At 38.6% G+C, this 17181-nt stretch overlaps 1 protein-coding gene across 2 annotated transcripts; it reads left to right on the forward strand.

The window, feature by feature from the left end:
* The first annotated feature begins 30 nt into the window (after window positions 1-30).
* Window positions 31-16166, forward strand: LOC119727595 (proton-coupled amino acid transporter 1-like). Of its 2 annotated transcripts, none has more exons than XM_038199540.1 (11): window positions 31-143; window positions 5294-5520; window positions 7785-7875; window positions 9215-9303; window positions 10161-10256; window positions 10728-10812; window positions 11556-11723; window positions 12890-13009; window positions 13816-13982; window positions 14712-14881; window positions 15223-16166. In XM_038199540.1, the coding sequence occupies exons 1-11, from the start codon at window positions 135-137 to the stop codon at window positions 15498-15500; spliced, it is 1500 nt and encodes a 499-aa protein (XP_038055468.1). In that variant the 5' UTR covers window positions 31-134; the 3' UTR covers window positions 15501-16166. The 2 variants fall into 2 exon arrangements, with proteins under 2 accessions (XP_038055468.1, XP_038055469.1); XM_038199541.1 differs by lacking the exon at window positions 31-143 and adding an exon at window positions 2521-2826.
* The last annotated feature ends 1015 nt before the right edge of the window (window positions 16167-17181 follow it).

Consider the following 17181-nt stretch of genomic DNA (forward strand, 5'->3'; position numbering starts at 1 on the left):
GGTACCCGGTACCTAGGCCCTATGCGAGATGATGAACGTCGGATCATTTACGTCCGGAAAGTAAAAAGAGTTTCTTGCCAAGCAAGTGAAATATTTTTTAGACTCGGATTTTTCTCTTTTGACTAGAAGAAGTCATGCCGGAGGTAAGTTCTTGTCAGAATTTCGAGTCAACTTTTAAATTGTCGCACAAAAGTAATGTCATTGTCAATATCAATAATCACTCAAAAAGTTAAAACTCATTCAAAATTGCAAACATGTTGTTGAACATGTTGAACATGTTGAATGTTGAACATTTATGAATATTTGAGAGTGTAGACCTAAACAGTTTTTTTATGGAAAGAGTTCCATACTTACATCATCCGTACCCTGTGCACAAACCTATAGGACATGTACATGTACTATGAGACTGGTCTGAAAAATTCCATTTCTTTTCTCAGCAAATGCTTCAATATTTTCCCTGCTAAATTTTAGCTGGAGTAACTACCCTCTAGCTGACATATGAGAATTCCTGATGAGCATGTCAGCTGGATTTACTCAAGCTAGCTAAATATTACTTTTTAATAATAGGACATGGTATCGCTTTCTGATGGCTGGTACTTCACTGCATGTTCTGCTGGTACAAAATAACAGTCCGTGTATCACCATGAAGGCATTCTTCCCCATTTGAAAATCAAATTTGTATTTCAATCTAAACTTTTCAGATCTCTTCCCATAGACTTTTCATCAAAGAATTACAGTACATGTATTTATTTTTGAGAATTGCGCCCTCTACCGGCGCGTGACTCCGCGACTCCAAGGCTCTGCGCCTCCGCGCCTCCAAGGCTCCGTGGCTCCACGGCTCCAGTGCCCCGTCACAAGCGCGCCCTCTCTTCCTTGAGAAGACAAGTGCATTCGTTGCAATTAGCACTTTTTGCGCGTCTGCATATTATTGTACTTTATGCCCACTGACCCCGGCCTCGATCCAAGGCTCCAAGTACATAAAAAAAAAATTGCTCTGGCGTGGCCCTGCATTCTATAGTTACTCCTTATATTTAAATTTGGCTGGAAGAATGTTAAGAGGGATGGTAATGTGAAGTGAATAAGAAACTTTGTTTAAAATATAAAAACACATTCAGTAAAGACATTTTGGAATATTTCTCCTAGGCCCCCTACCAAATTTGTGTTGTTTTTTGAAATTTGTAATAACATTGCCCATTTTATGACTGAACTGTTAGTTAAGATTTATTTGTGAAATTCATATTTCCAGGAACGACATACTAGCAAATGCAATAGAATGTGGGCAATAGAAAAAAATGTTTAATGTAGGCCCTACCCTTTTTTTTGGGGGGGGGGGGGATTTGAGTAACAATTAATTCTACCTCCATGACTTTCACAAGTCCAACATGTCCAAAGTTGTAAAAAGTTTACTACCAGTGTCAAGGTCCTAGGAGGACTGTCCCCCCCCCCCCCCACCCCCCGGGCAAAATCTGGCAAAACCAAGGTGCACCTTTGATCAGGAAAATTTCCTAATTGACAGATAATTTTGTGATTGGATTAAAAAAAAAACCTGTTTAGTTATTGTTGTTGGTTTTTGAAATACATATTGGATCAAAGTACATGTACACACGAAGGGGGGTCAGACAAGTCGACCGTTGAGACAACTCGACTTGGGACAAGTCGACCGTTGAGACAACTCGACCGTTGAGACAACTCGACCGTATGTGCGATAAATGGAAAGACAAGTCGACCGTTGAGACAAGTCGCCTAGCATGTTTTGGGCCTAGTTTAGTACCTAGGGATAGTACCGGGCATTTGACGGCGGCTGATCGCCGTTTGGGAGTGATGACACATGAGTTTTTATTGTTGCATATAACAGAGCCGATATAGCGCAGCGTGATTGTCCGTGCACATCGTTCGTTTTTTTCAAGGCCACGTGCGCGCATCCCCGGTCAACGTGGCTGTACCGTGAACGGTGGCATCGTTTTTGCCGGGCCTGTGCGCCCATTTGCCGGTCAACTTTTCCTTACGGTGCACGGTGACATCGTTTTTGCCAGCCCTGTGCGCCCACTTATCTCATCCCTGGTCGGTCAACGTGGCCGTACCGTGCACGGTGACATCGTTTGTGCCGGGCCTGTGCGCCCATTTGCCGTGCCGGTCGACGTGCCCGCGTGCCGGGCCCGGCCCGGTCCTCGCGGGCAGGCGGGGCGCACCGGCCTGACGCGACGCCCTCTGTACATCGAGTATGCCCGCGCCGCACCCGTCATGCCCGTGATCGGTCTTGCCACAGATTTGTGCAACTTTTTCTGCTCCACGTGTATTCATTTCCATTAAGTCGAGCAGTCTCAACGGTCGCGTTGTCCCGAGTCGAGTTGTCTCAACGGTCGACCTGTCTCAACGGTCGAGTTGTCTCAACGGTCGACTTGTCCCGAGTCGAGTTGTCTCAACGGTCGACTTGTCTGACATTCCACAGATAAATAAATAAACACCCATCAAAGTCAGACACAGGTTGGCTGTTTATCAGTGCAAACTCATTGAAGCAGTTGCAGTTTGAGTGGAAAATTACCAGCACACGGGTCATCAGGTCTCCGTGCAGTGTTCAGCGAGCAAGTTGAATGGCTGGAGTACAGTGGCATTTGTTACTGCCGATGAAGTCCATGCTGAAAGGCCTTTTTAGTTTACCAAGGATTTAAACGCTTGGCTGATTTGGTTTGTTAGGTATTGATCCACTGAACTATAAAGGGTTATTGCTCTAACGGTGGTACATGTACATGCATGTGTGTAGTTTTTATGACTTCAACCTGTCTACCTCGCATTGTTTCCTCAAAGGAAAAGGGAATTGTTCAGTAGGTGAGTTGATATTTAAGGCGTTCTGAGCATATGATTAACAAACATGTATTATGTCATTTTGTACACTTTATGACACTTTTTTTTAAAGCATTTTACTCCTAGTTTGAACCATTACTCACTTCCTAATCCTATTACGTCAGCCCCAATACTAGCTCAACTGAACTAGTACATAAAGTTTTCCTCGGTGTTATATCCAAACTTATGGATGTTGCTGAGTACCGCAGTAGAAGTAGAAGAAGTAGTTGTTTACATGAAACAAACAAATTCCCAATATGAATGTATTTTGTGAAATGACTTTCTTTTCTTTTCTGTATATCGTGTAGTTGGCAGGTCTACATTTCCACCTGACCAGAGAGTGACATTGACATTGCTAATCAGAAACATGTGACTGATGATAGGCAATGCCTGACCTTTCCTGATCACAAATAGCATTGTTCCACCCACTTCCTTTTTTTCCTGGAAGTATATGACCTTGCTTGGGTAGACATGTACTGGCTAGATCAACCCATCACAATAGACCCTGATGACAAAACTAGACCTATCATCCCATCCTGTATTAAAGTATGAATGGCTTTCCTGACACATAGGACCAAACCTCTGTTTATGTTTAACCTGCGATCTACTATTCAGTATACATGTATAATTGTGTGTTTTTTGTGGGTTTTTTTGGTTTATAGACAAAACAAATTCAAATTTGTTGAACAGCAGGGGATGCAATAGATTAATTGATTAGCTTGCAATTTGTGATTTGGTTCAAAGAAAATGGAGGAATGCCATGTTCACAATGTTGCAAAACTTCCCTCATTTTGCCAATGGGATATTTTGCAATATTGTGCATGTATAGCCCCTTCAATCACAGACTGGAATTTGTTGATAATCATGGCTGTTTGAAATGTTACAAACAATTCATGCTAAACGCATGAGACGCTGAATAACACCGTATGAATATCACAGCTGTACATAGACTGTGTACATGTACGCCGACAGGGGGTTGATAAGCAGACTACACTTTGAACTCTGTAAATAGAATAAACAGTTGTTTAGTGGCTCACATCACATGATGGTTGACATGTAGGAATGGAATGCAGTCACCATTGTATTTTTATGAGATTGTGAATATGAAACTATTGAATTTTCTTTCTGGTCAGGATTATATTACATGTGTTTTAGTATTTCAACACGATCACACAGTGTGATTCAGAAAATTGACAGTTTGTAATTTTTAAAAAAAAATATATTTGATCAGTTCGTTGCTTTTTTTGTATACTTGTATATGAGCAGTTTGGGTTTTTTATTTCGTTTGCCCACATATTGATCTTCCAAAATAAGTAATTCTTGAACAGAATATTGTGCAACATGAACTTACAGAGATGAACACACCGACTTTTCACTTTCAGATTATGATGGGAAATGTCTTTCAATTTGAAAAATTGGATGTATTGTCTAGATTTAGACCCCATATAATGTCGGAAAGTATGTGAGGTAAAAGGTAAAAAAGATATATGGTAGTCACAATTATTCCTACTGGTGGCTTCTTTTCTTTGTATGCAAGTCCGTCAATCACTGAGTTTGCACATTGGTGTTTATAGGTTTGACCTGTTGCTTCAGCTTTGGTCTCTTTACACATCAAGTCAACGTTGTCTAATTGAAGAAAAAAAAATCTGCTAAGTTTTTCAAAATTTGTATTTATAAGTGTGAGAAACTTGAATCTCCATGTTTGTGAATTGTTAACATGGTAAACGTACAGCAGCTTCCTTGATGTCATGAACTTTCTATCGGGTCAGTGGGCTAAACAGTTGTGTGATTTTTATTTTGTTTATGATAGTTTGTGTATTGACAATGAAGATATCTCAAAGTAAACTTTATTTCAAAGTTCATGTAAATACACGAAGTAGCGCGCAACTACCCCCAAAAAACTATATCAGCCCTTGTAGGACAAACAGTTATTCTCAGATAAATCTCTGTTTTTTGTCCTTGGGCTTTGATGGTTTGTTTTATCTCTCCGATTGTGGTATACAACATTATACCGCTGTACGTGTATGTGGGGCCAATGAGTATTACCTCAGTGGAAAACAAACCAAATTAATAGAATTCCTCCTTTCAATTCAAAGAAATTTTGTGTTTCAAAATTTGTTACATTATTTTGGTTTGGTGTTTGTTTTGAAGTACATATGTGAAGTTTATTTTGTTTAAATTCTGAGTGGAAAAAACCTTCACAAAAAAAGTTTATTCAGTCATCCATGGTTTGTACCACTTCATGGCACATGATGAAAGTGCAACAGAAATTTCAGAAATTCTGTTTCTCAAAATCAATTTTTCCTAGATTATCTGGAAAACAAACAATTGAAACAGAAAAATCATCAAGGTTCATAAGTGAAACTGAAACTGAAACTTATTGAAAATATACTAAGAATTTATGTGCTCAGTTTTGATAGAGTTTTCTCTCTGTTTCAAACTTCCCCCACAGTTGTCCGACGCGTATCTTTTCAATGAGAAAATGGCGGAGCAGCAACCCTTACTCCGCGATCACTCCAAGAGTTACCCACCCACGACCAAACCCCCATCCAGAAACCTTGGCAGGGTCCTAGCTGGGTCCCAGGAAAACTTACATGACGATGTGGAATTCAGAGGCACACAGCACCCACACTTTTCCCTGTCAACGGAATCACGACTGGCCACTGAACATGCCACCACGTGAGTATTTTATAATTTAGGAAACGTGTCTCAACAAGTAGCTGACCACAGTATTTAATGATTTAAAGATATAGTCCATCATTTGTAATTTGTGCATTTTGTTTGTTTGAAGCAACAAAAGTGTTCAAAATCTAATGAAGGATACTGAACAACTAACCTGATGAAGTTTCAGCTCAGCTTCAGCTGTATATTTCGAGAAAAACAGCATTCTAGGATCTCAATTTCAAATCAAAAGTTGCTGAATCATGTTTGAATTGTTTTGAATTGCAGCTGTACGGGATGTCGCACACTGATCCGATGAATTATAGCAACCGCGCGCGCCTTTGCGTCGTGCCAATGCTTGCGCCGAATAACAAAACGAACTACTAATTTAAATTTTCCTACGGTGCTTCTTAAGAATCACCGTTGGAAAGGCCTTCTTTCATTGATTACTTCAAAATGATAGCTTGCCAGAAAGAATAATTTCACAGGGAGTTTAGTCCACTTACTATCTTTCAACCAAGTTTGTGTTTCAACAATAATACTCCAGTTACTTTTTCGGATGGCTGCAAATGATGGACTCTAGCTTTAAGGGATGATGTGCATGTAGGTTAGCTCATTCTTTTATTTATCTGTGGAGCCAACTCACAATGGTTTTTGGTCATTCCATAAATTTGGGGTCCAATTTGATTTTTGGTGTCCCCTGTTACATCTGATAAAACATTTTGAAACTTCAGAATGGATTCTTTCATGCCTTCTATCTGAAAGAGTGATTATGTAACGCAAATTATCTACTAAACAAAAATTTATGTACAGTGGAATGCCGCTATACCGAACATTCGGCTATACTGAACAACAACCTTGGCTCCCGGTATTAATGTACAAACCATACGAACATCGTTGTTGAAAAAAGTCAACAGATTAACCAAAAAACCGTTGCACATGTATTAAACACTGTTTGGGCCACTTTTAAACCAGAAATGCCAGTTCAGTGACTTCACTTTTGGTCAAAAGAGGGTACCGGCGGTTCAAAATTGCTATACCGAACGATCGTTATTACGAACACTTTTTTGTGGATCCCACGATGTTCGTTATAGCAGCGTTCCGCTGTAGTTTGAAGGGAAGCCAATTTTAATGATAGTTGCATGGCAAATTACACATGTCAGGTGTAAAACGGGTCACACAGAAAAGGTCAGACTTTTGAACGCTTTAGTGTATGGAGTGACCCTTTTACATTACATTTGGATCACCCTGTTTTCTAGTTTGAGCCAAAACTTGTCACCTGACATCATTTGAATAGCCAAGATATCTGAGTACTTCAGCGCACTGATTTCAAAGTACAAGATATTCCAAAGATAAACATTCCTGAAAGTCACCAAATGAGGCTGTTGCACTCGGCAACGCACCCTGGGCCACAAGGGTCAAGAACATCGACAGTAGTTAGCCATTATCATGAACTTGAGGTGTTATCACTCAAGCCAACAGACCGATCTATTATCATCAACTACAACTGATGTCATATTCATCCATAGCCATTTTTGAAAACATGGCTTTGGGTGCAGGTTCAGCTCTTCAGGCTTTGTTTTTAAAAGCTTTAAGCGGCAGCTGTTGTACGTGACTATGGCTTCATTTTTGCAACATGTATCAGAGCCGTAGCCTCCTATATTTTTGGTTTAAGTATTTAACCCTAAAAGGGCCAGGTGGGGGGTGAGGTAGCCTCCAAAAAAATTTTTTCGCGACCCGAGCTGTTATGACTTTTAGCCTCGAGCCTTGCGCATCTTTTGATACCAAAAAAAAAAATTGGACCACGGTTTGCTGCGCAGCGAAAAAAATTTCCGGCGCTACGCGCCGTGAAAACTGAATTTCCCATATACGTCATGTACACAGAGCAGAATTACCATTCGTACATATGAATAATCAATTAGCCATAATTCCAAAACCCATTGACCTATAGTTATGAATTTTCTTGAGTATGTTCATGATGAGTTGCTCTACGCATGTACCGAGTTTCAAAATTGTTCGTCACTCGATGGCCGAGATCTTAAAAAAGACCAAAAGGAAATTGGCACAAATTATGAAGCAGAGGGTACACTACCAACAGTTGCTTGCACAGGGGATATGTTGATGCTTGTGTTTGGCCTAGAAGCTAAAAGTGAAGGTGCCGGTATACTTGACCCATGCTGTATGCTGTATGAACAGAAGGGTTGAACCATTCACAAAGTAAATAGCATTTTTTTTAAATATGCTTGCTAAAGACTGTGATTTGATTTTGTTGTTCATTGCAGTGATTTGCAGACGTTTATGCACATACTAAAAGGGAATATAGGAACAGGTCTATTGGGACTGCCGTATGCAGTGAAGCAAGCAGGAATCTTGGTATGTCAATCTCAATATACCCACTGTTTCCCCTGCCTATCCAAACGTGAGGCGGCCCGCCTCGCTACTTTCAGTGACCACCTCGCTCAATTTTTGCCAATATCACCACCTCACTGTGAAGATTTGCAATAAGGAAATACTAATCGAAAACTTTACATTTTGTGTAATTTATGAGCGTTTTCCTTGACCTTTATGTATCAAGAACTCACAATTTGGATGTGTAGATGGAATCATCGCGCATTTTTTGAGAGCACTGTATTCTTTTCAGTTTGCAGACTGCGTAAATTTTGTTTTAATCATCAATTTGAATTTTTACCACCTCACTCAGTTCATTAGCCAGGGGAAACACTGCCCACTGTAATGTTGTCTCATCTTATCTGTAGATACACACCTTCCGAATCTCAAAAGATTCTTGCCTACCTCATGGTTTGGAGGACTTTCTTTTGCATTTGCTTTGTACAAAAAAATAATTGATTGTTAAAAAAGATGACAGTATGCTTTGATCCCACCATAGACAAGTGCATTTGTATTAGCAATATGAAAAATGACCTACATGTATAAAGCTTTGTGAATAATATCTAGTGTCCCGAGTTGTTCTTTTATTTGATACATTTTAGCTTTGCATTCTCAAGACTAGGCACACTGTTGTATACATTGTATATCACATGATTCAGAAGAACCATGCACACAGTAATGTCTGAGATGCCCAGCACCACATCGTGACCAGTTTTCAAATAACAAATAGTTAAAACAGTTATCCTGTATAAAACCTTCCATCACTTCAAATGACATTTTCTTGTTATACAGGGTGGATAAAAAAAAAACGAAACCGAAATATTATTGCTAATTGGAACAGAAGTAGGGCACATGTGATTCAAAGGGAGATATCCTCTGTTACTTAGTGTTAGGGTTAAATCTCCTCTTTAAAATGACACCCTGGTCATGTCATTACATTCACGGTTGACTGAGCAGTGACCAATTTTATGAAAGGGTCTATTTAGAGACTTGCACCACTTTTCATGGTGCAATCTCTTTTTTCCCCACCTGCCTTGATTGGCAGCAATAGCCTTTCACTCTTTGACAAATGACACCACAAAAACCACAAATGAAAAAAGTGCCACAATTCTCTAAATAGACCCTTTCATAAAATTGGTCACTGCTCAGTCAACCGTGAATGTAATGACATGATCAGGGTGTCATTTTAAAGAGGAGATTCAACCCTAACGGAGGATATCTCCCTTTGATTCACATGTGCCGTACTTCTGTTGCAATTAGCAATAATATCTCAGTTTCGTTATTTTTTTGATCCACCCTGTATTGTCCCTTTTTTTCCCCACAGGTTGGACCGCTAGGCCTTGCAGCAATGGGAGTCATTGCATTGACTTGTATGCACATCATGGTGGTAGTGTGTCATGATCTATGTGAAAGGTAAGAAAGGCAGTCAACAAATGAGATAATTACATAGCAGAAAACACATGGGTTCATGCTTGATGAACGAATACTTTGATGAAAACAACATTTAAGATATTACCCCTACTGTCCTAAATTCATCAAATACCACCCTAAGACGTTACTGGACTTTTAAGGATTCAGGACTGAAAGACATCCGAGTAATTCTATAAATTTGGGGTCCAGTTTTTTCCAATAATAAATACCGTATGGGAGATTTAGGTCTGACTTCCAAAAGAAAAGGAAAACACTCGTAAATTCATAGACTTTAATTCAAAGAACCTAAACTAAAACCAATTTTAAAATATTGAAATATTTGTTGTCTTTTAACTTTTTTATTTGCAATGCTATAATAACTTATAGTAGGATTAATTGAAAGTTTCAAACACTTGTTTATATACCATTCCCCATTTCTGTATGAGAGATTTTGTTTCAAGAAGATACAGAAATACTGAAAATATTACAACAGTGAAACAAAAACAAAACAGTTGACTTCATAACTTTGCATTTGTTTCTGTAGATCAGCTGCTTCCGTTTGTGTATTATTCAATTAATTAAAATTTCAAAGCATAAGAAATGTTTGTTGCTTCTGTTGTTTTCTGTTTTTGACTATGCGTGTAGCTGCTTTTTTTATGCCTTGCTTTTGTTATTTAATCTTGCAAATTCCAAACTACTTATTTCTCCTGGATGTTTTGTAATCCAAGCAGTTCTATTCATTTACAGTTGCTGTGTGATTTTTTCAGCTAAAATAGGGAGCCAGCAAAAGTTTGAAGGGGGTGGGTTTGACAAATTCTCTATTGGACTGATAATGTGTTTCACGAAATGTTAATCTTCAGAACTGGAAGCGTCACGCTAGATTACGGTGAAGTTGCCGAGCAGTCTCTGAAACACGGCCCAGTTGCCTGGTTACGAAGAAAGTGCATCATTGGTCGGTGAGTAAGTTGTGAGATATGGTGTAGAATTCTTGAGAAACAAGTGCAGCGATATTCATACCTGACATGTAAGTTTTCTTGTGCAAAATCTTGTGCAGCTTGGAATACCTCCTGGTGTTGGACTAACAAATTGTGAAACTCAGTGTCTTACTCATACTGTCAAAATGTAATCGTCAGCAATACGTTTAACCCTAACAGAATTCAACCCATCAAAGCCCAACGGCATGTTTTGTTGGAATCTGTCAAAATGGGTACAGTACCCCTAAATTGACAGTCTTTTACATTGGGTTGGCACACCTCCAGAATCAAAGTCAGAAATATGTGTATACAGTTTCCCATATGGTGTTGGAATTTGCCAGGATGGGTATGGTTCCTAGCAAAAATACCTAGGGTTAAAGTCAATCAAATTTAAACATAGTTCCTTTAGAAATATCTGATAATAATCCAATGATCTGATCATTCTTATTTCAGTTACATAGTGAACGGGTTTCTTATATTCACTCAGCTAGGATTCTGCTGTGTTTACTTCCTCTTCATGGCTGACAATATCAGACAGGTAAGTCAGCAAGTCTTGTCATTGTGTAGCTCATCTTTGTTGAGGCATGGTTTTGCTCACACCTTGCCTCTTTGTCTGGACTCTTACTGGAAGTCATGTATGAAGTTGAGTTCATCAAATGTCCAGTCGCAAGTAACAGTGGCTGAACAATAACAAAGGAATGCCTTTGTCAAAGCTCATTTGAATAGCTTGTAATTTGAAGTGGGACTAGAGGTCTTGCGATGGACTCGAATATACATCCCTGCTCGAAGTCACTTTTAATATAAGTGACTACGAAGATTGACAGTTTCAATATGCCATTTGCGAGTTAAATTTGAATAAAATCTGGAACGCTGACTTAATACAATGCTTTGCACGTTTTAACGTAGCATTCTCCCGACCAAAGAGACTGTTACTATATCACGTGATTCGGGGCAAGCCTTATGCTAGCAACCCCCAGTTCCGGCATGGTCTGGTGTCTTTGTGCCATTATCACCCATTGTGAACGATGTATTGGTGCTGAGCGTCTCTTACGTAACTATGCAAGAGCTTGCCCCGAATCTTGTGATTAGCAACAGTGTCTTTGGTCTGGAGAATTCAAAGTTAACATGTGCCAAGCATTCTGAGCAAGTCATTGTACCAGACGTTTTTCAAATGTAAATCCCAAAGGGTATAGGTTACTCGCAAATGGCTTATTGAAGGAGAAAACTTGAAATCCTCAACATTATTGAAAGCTAAACCCCGTCTATCTTTCTCACCATCAGATTTACTGTTTTTATTACGGCTCTGGTGTTCCTGATGTACAGCTCTTCATCCTGATGTTTTTCCCCATGGTGCTCATCTATTGCTACATCAGGAATCTGGATGACTTAGCTCCATTCTCAATACTCGCTAATATCCTGACTGTGGTGTCTATACTCATCATCTATGAGGTCAGAAGAATCCTACTCATTATTCAGTTGTTTATGTACCCATAGACTCATCAGCATCTACTTGACTGCAGTGTAGTACTTGTACTTGTTTCCTCTGCTGATGTTCATGTATGCTCGTCAAAAATATTCAACCAAAAGTCTACCTTTTTTAAAGAGAATATACAACATTTGCTATCGCTGTAATTTTCAGAAATTGATGGATTTTGGGGGTTAGTATTTTATAGCAGAAATTGTTAAACTGACTTGTTTGACGTTTTGGGTTGGTAGATGCTGGAAAATCAAGAAAAACAATCCTTTAGTTGTAGTCTGGTTCCCTGACCCTACTTAACTTGAAACGGAGCAATTTATAGATGTCAGGGAATCATAAGGTCAGGGAATCAGTCTAGCTGGCTTGTACCCGTTTACAGGTGTGTAATCCATGCCAAGAAAATGCGAACTAACTAAATATGATAAATTGGGAGAAGTATATGAAAAAAGCCAGTTTTTTTCCAACGCTGGTTGGCCGACCAGCATTGGAAATCGATACAAAAATTCCACTTTTCTTGAAAATGACAACACACCAGGTGCCTTGATTTTACAGGATGCTTTAAACTGTCATTCACTAACAGTCCAGTATGGTTTTTCGTAATACTTTGGTAGTTTTGTTTTTTGATGTTTGCAAATGTTGTATATTCCCTTTAAGCCTATCTCTCTGGGCGTTTTGTGTAATCTTGCAACATTGCCATTGTGTGGAATGCAGGTGCATTCTGTGTAACTTGGAAGAGAATTCAATCCTCAATCCTTCAAACTCCTCTTAAACCTCCTGATGGGTATGACAGTGTTGTGGGTTATGAAACATTTAGGCAGTCCTGAATCCTCCAATTTCAATATAATTTTGCACACCCCCTAGGGAGTTAGGGTTAAGGCATTACACCAGTTAGTATGTTGTTGGGTGTCGTATCTTTCTGTGCAGCTAGTGAATTTAAGGCTTTGCTTTATAAAGTAAACCATTCCAGGTAATGTGAACAATTGGTGGGTTTTTTGTTTTCGTTTTTAGATTTTTCCAATTTAAATTTTAGTTTTTGTGAAATATTAAAATTTTGACCTGCTTTTAATTTTTATTTTTTTTAAGAACAAAAAAATGTGCAATCTGAAATTATTCTTGACTCTTTGTCTCTTTTCAACAGTATCTGATATCCAACATAATTGACCATGTGGACGCAACTACACTGCCTCTATCTGGTTCTATGAACGGATTCTTCATTTTCTTCGGTACTGCCATCTATTCTTATGAGGGAATCGGAGTGGTAAGTAAGCATGGTAGCTCCAAACAAATCAACTAGACTAGAAGCCAGACTAGCCATACTTAAAACTATTTTTGTGACGTCATTGTTAAAAGTGTTGATTATTTTCACGAATCTACAGTTGACTGTAGATTCGTAACGAACCACAGATACCATGGATTCCGAATTTTTGTGAAGTTACGATTATTGTACTGTGGAAATGAGGTGAAATGGAAAACAAATTGAAAAGCAATAATGTTGGGAACTAGTGTCCTACTGTATCACTTGATGAGCTGGAAGATTTGATGGTATTTTGTGTCAAGAAAAATTCAGAACTGTCGCTATCAGACATGACTTACTATTGACTTGCTTTTGGCAATGAGATCTGAACCTAACTATACTGACGCCTTCCATACCTTGTACATTGACTAAATATGTATGCATGAGTAATTTGACGAAATCTACACTTATTAAAAACACGGAGAGTGGGGTCAGATGTATGGGACATTTAAATAAACGTTTGTTGTTTTGAAAAAATAGACTCGGAACTGTAGATTTGTGCAAGAATTCACCTCGTCCATTCTTAGCACGAATCCACAGTTCCTCGTCCATTCTCTGTAACAGTATCATCAGTGAAACAAAACAGGTCTTTGCTCAGCTTTGAAACAAGACTACTCTTTATTCCCAGCCATTGTGTTAGTTATTATATATAAATTATAAGTTGTGATTGAATTGTATTTGAAGTGTAAGAGCATGCTTCAAGTGACAAAGTGAAGTAGGAATATACAAATTGAGCGATTGAAATTGTCATGTTTTTTTTGTTTTTTAAGGTTTTACCGTTGGAGAACAAGATGAAGAATCCTCAGAATTTCAACCGTGTCATGCTGAGTGGAATGGCCATTGTTGTGTCTCTGTACGTCTCTATGGGTATACTTGGTTACCTAAGCAACGGAGATAATACTGCAGAAACCATCACCTTAAATCTACCAACCACAGGGTAAGCTGTCTGCCTCAACACATTCCTCATTAGATCAAATAAAAAGAAAAACTTTTTTTTATAAGCGAACCTGCCTTTTGAAAAAAAAGGAAGGAGGCTTTTTTTTCCAAAATGGCTGCCTGACCCATTTCCAAACGACTGGCCAGGCTATTTTTCAAGATTGTCGCCAGCTTTTTTTTTAAAATGGCCACCACTCGGACTCAAGAAATTACATACAAGCTTTAAATGGGCTAGATGCAACAGGCAAAGAGGCCAAAATGATGTCACTATTAAAAATTTATCATTTTTTGGGTTAAAAAAAAAGAAAAAAAGGAGGCGGCCTCCAAAGAGGGCGGGGATGCTAAATATGTTTGTTTTTTATTTTGGCCTTATACACCTAATTTTTACAATGAACTGTCTGTGCACTTCAACAAATTCTATTTCTTTCTCCTAATGAATTGTGACCTTTTGAGCATTTTATATCAGTGAAAAAGTGGTTATGTAGATCTGTGCGCAAACAGATCTGCGATACGGTTAGACTGATTCCCAGTCCCCACCTTAGTGATTCTAAAAGGGGGTAGGGACAGTCTACCTTGCAAGAACTGACTTTTTTGGTCAATGTCTCATTCAAAAGTGAATCAGTTTTGTATTGCTAGAGTATGGAATAGGCTATAACATTGGAGCCCATTGATTGATGAAGCTCATTATTCCCGGGGCTGACTCCAGTGTCCATTATTCTTGCACCTTCAGATTGTACCTTGCAGTTCGAATCATGCTTGTGGCAGCCATCTTTGTATCGTACGGTATTCAGTTCTACGTACCTATTGTCATCCTGTGGCCATTCTTCATGGAGAGAATGCGGGAGCGATATCACTTCATTGGTGAAATGATATTCAGGACGCTACTAGTTGCTCTTACAAGTAAGTATTACTTAGGTGAATATAACCATAAGAAAATTGTCTTAAAGATAGTCTTACATTTAACATTTAAGAGGCAAATTAAAGTCTCTGTAATGTGCTGGGTTTTTACAAATTTCAAAAGCTTGGCCACAATTTTTCTAATTCCTTGTGACTTTTTTTCTAATGACAAACATGTAGTTTTGCAAGTAAAAACTTACAAAAGCTTCCAAAGCAACAACCACTTTGTCAGATGCAAGAAAGGAGAATACCCTTGACTTTGGTGAGCCGTTGAAGTGCTACATAATTTCATTCCGATCCTAATATTTTGTCCCTATTTTTCCTTTTTTTTTTGGTTCCTTCAGTGGTTCTAGCCATGGTTGTACCTCATCTAGCTCTCTTCATCGCCTTCATCGGTGCCTTCAGTTCATCTGCTCTTGCCATCATCTTTCCACCGTTACTTCAAGAGTTTGCCTTCTATGACAAGGGCTATGCTGACGCTCGTAAGAGACTACGGGTCGTATATAATGTCTTCATTATCATCTTTGGTATCGTTGGGTTTGCTTTTGGAACTTATGTAGCACTGAAAGAAATCATTGCTAGCCTGGAGCAGCCAGAGCACGATCATTGCACGCCCAGTTGAATAAAGATGAAATCTGGGTGTTCAGTCTAGATTTGAGGGCTAGATGTGTGTTTCTTCCTTCTTATTTTGGTCAGTTAAAGGCACCCTTAACCAACACTGCCCTGCAATCTCCCAGAACTCCCAACACCTGGTTTTGTTTTGCTTTGATGAATAAGGTTTGCATGGCATCAATACTGCTCAAGGCACTTGATGCCCAAGGTTTGCTGAAGTGCACAGAGTTTGCTGCTCGTTAGCTTCACAGTTGATTTTGGAGAAAGAAACAGAGAATGGTCAATTAGCACATTCCATGTACTTCCACCAGAGACATTGAGTCATATGTAAAGTGTCTCACCTCTGCAGTGTTGTATCCATTACAATCTAGCAAAACCAGGATTTGGCAGATATGAGAGATTCAAGTTTCTGTGTTTGCTCAGAACAGTGTGTGATGTGCATACGCCTGGAACCAATTTCTTTCCAGATGTGTGATTTACTTAAGTCAGTTTGAAGCAAAGATTTAATCACATTTTTAATCCAAGTCTTACGTGAGCAACCTCACCTCAGAGTGCTTCCTTTCTACTATGCAGAATGTAAGGCCAACAAAAATAATAGTTCTGCTTCCGGTTTCTCCAGCTACCCTATTTTGACAGCCATTACCCTAATTTGTTTGGGGGAAAGGTGAGGGAAAAATGAAAAACAACCAATTTCTACCTTTTACCCTTTACTACACGCAGACACCTCCATATGATCATACACAAAAGAAATTGCCAAAAAAAAAAAAAAAAAAAAAAAGTTCCCTCCCTACCTACCTACCCTATTTTTAAATGCCATGTAATCGGAAGCAGGACCTTTTGGGGGGCCTAGGTTACATGACTCAATTTTTAAAGAATTAATTGACAAAAAAAAATCGCTCTAGGGTAAATAAGTTAGGTAAATGTATCGTGAATGTTGCGAATGTGTTCGGTTACTTTTTAATAAAAATTAAACTGAACAGAGAAGTCCAATTTTTAATTTTAATCCACAACATTGCAAACTTAAAGGGCAAGGGGAAATCTTTGAGGGAACGTTTTAATAATTGTACATCTGGATACAATGAAAAATTGTTTGTAGTGAGTAAATGGCCATGTATTTGTGCACTTCACTTGTAAATGTACTACATTCCTGTGTTGAAAACTTAAAGGGAAATGGTGTAAAATAATGGTAAATCAACTCTTTATTAAGTTAACTCATTTTTAAATGTGCCATACCCAAATCTAATTTTAGCAAAACCTAAATTTTAAATGAAAACATGGCAACACACAGTACAGTGACGCGCAAATTAATATATGAGCTAAGGTCAACAGCAATGACTTTGTATCTTGTAATAATTGTCAAGGATGGAAAATGAACACAAAGAGAACTGTTACATTGCCTTTGGGCTGCCCTGAAAATCACTTGTAAAATTTAAGGGTGTCTTACTGTGAGCAACTGAACAATATCTTTATTTTTTATATAAAAGTTTGTATATAAACAGTACCATACATTTTTCAATCAAGTTTTATCAGATATTTCAAATTCCCAATATTGAAAGTTTGTACAGAACATGTATAGTGCATTTCATACAAAAGGAATATTAAAGGTTAAAGGTTATCTGGGTTCATTTGCATCTCCCACCCGGGAAACAAATGAAAATCAAAGCTAATTTGTTTGTTAATCTTCAGTGATT

This window comes from Patiria miniata, unplaced genomic scaffold (genome assembly GCF_015706575.1).
Source record: "Patiria miniata isolate m_02_andy unplaced genomic scaffold, ASM1570657v1 HiC_scaffold_20, whole genome shotgun sequence".
Classification (NCBI taxonomy): Eukaryota; Metazoa; Echinodermata; class Asteroidea; order Valvatida; family Asterinidae; genus Patiria; species Patiria miniata.

What these genes read in the sequence shown, in the direction of transcription:
- LOC119727595 (XM_038199540.1), top strand. An exon ending in TGAAGCAAGCAGGAATCTTG is followed by an intron (nt 7,876 to 9,214) that starts GTATGTCAATCT and finishes TTTTCCCCACAG; the next exon opens with GTTGGACCGCTAGGCCTTGC. An exon ending in TGTCATGATCTATGTGAAAG is followed by an intron (nt 9,304 to 10,160) that starts GTAAGAAAGGCA and finishes GTTAATCTTCAG; the next exon opens with AACTGGAAGCGTCACGCTAG.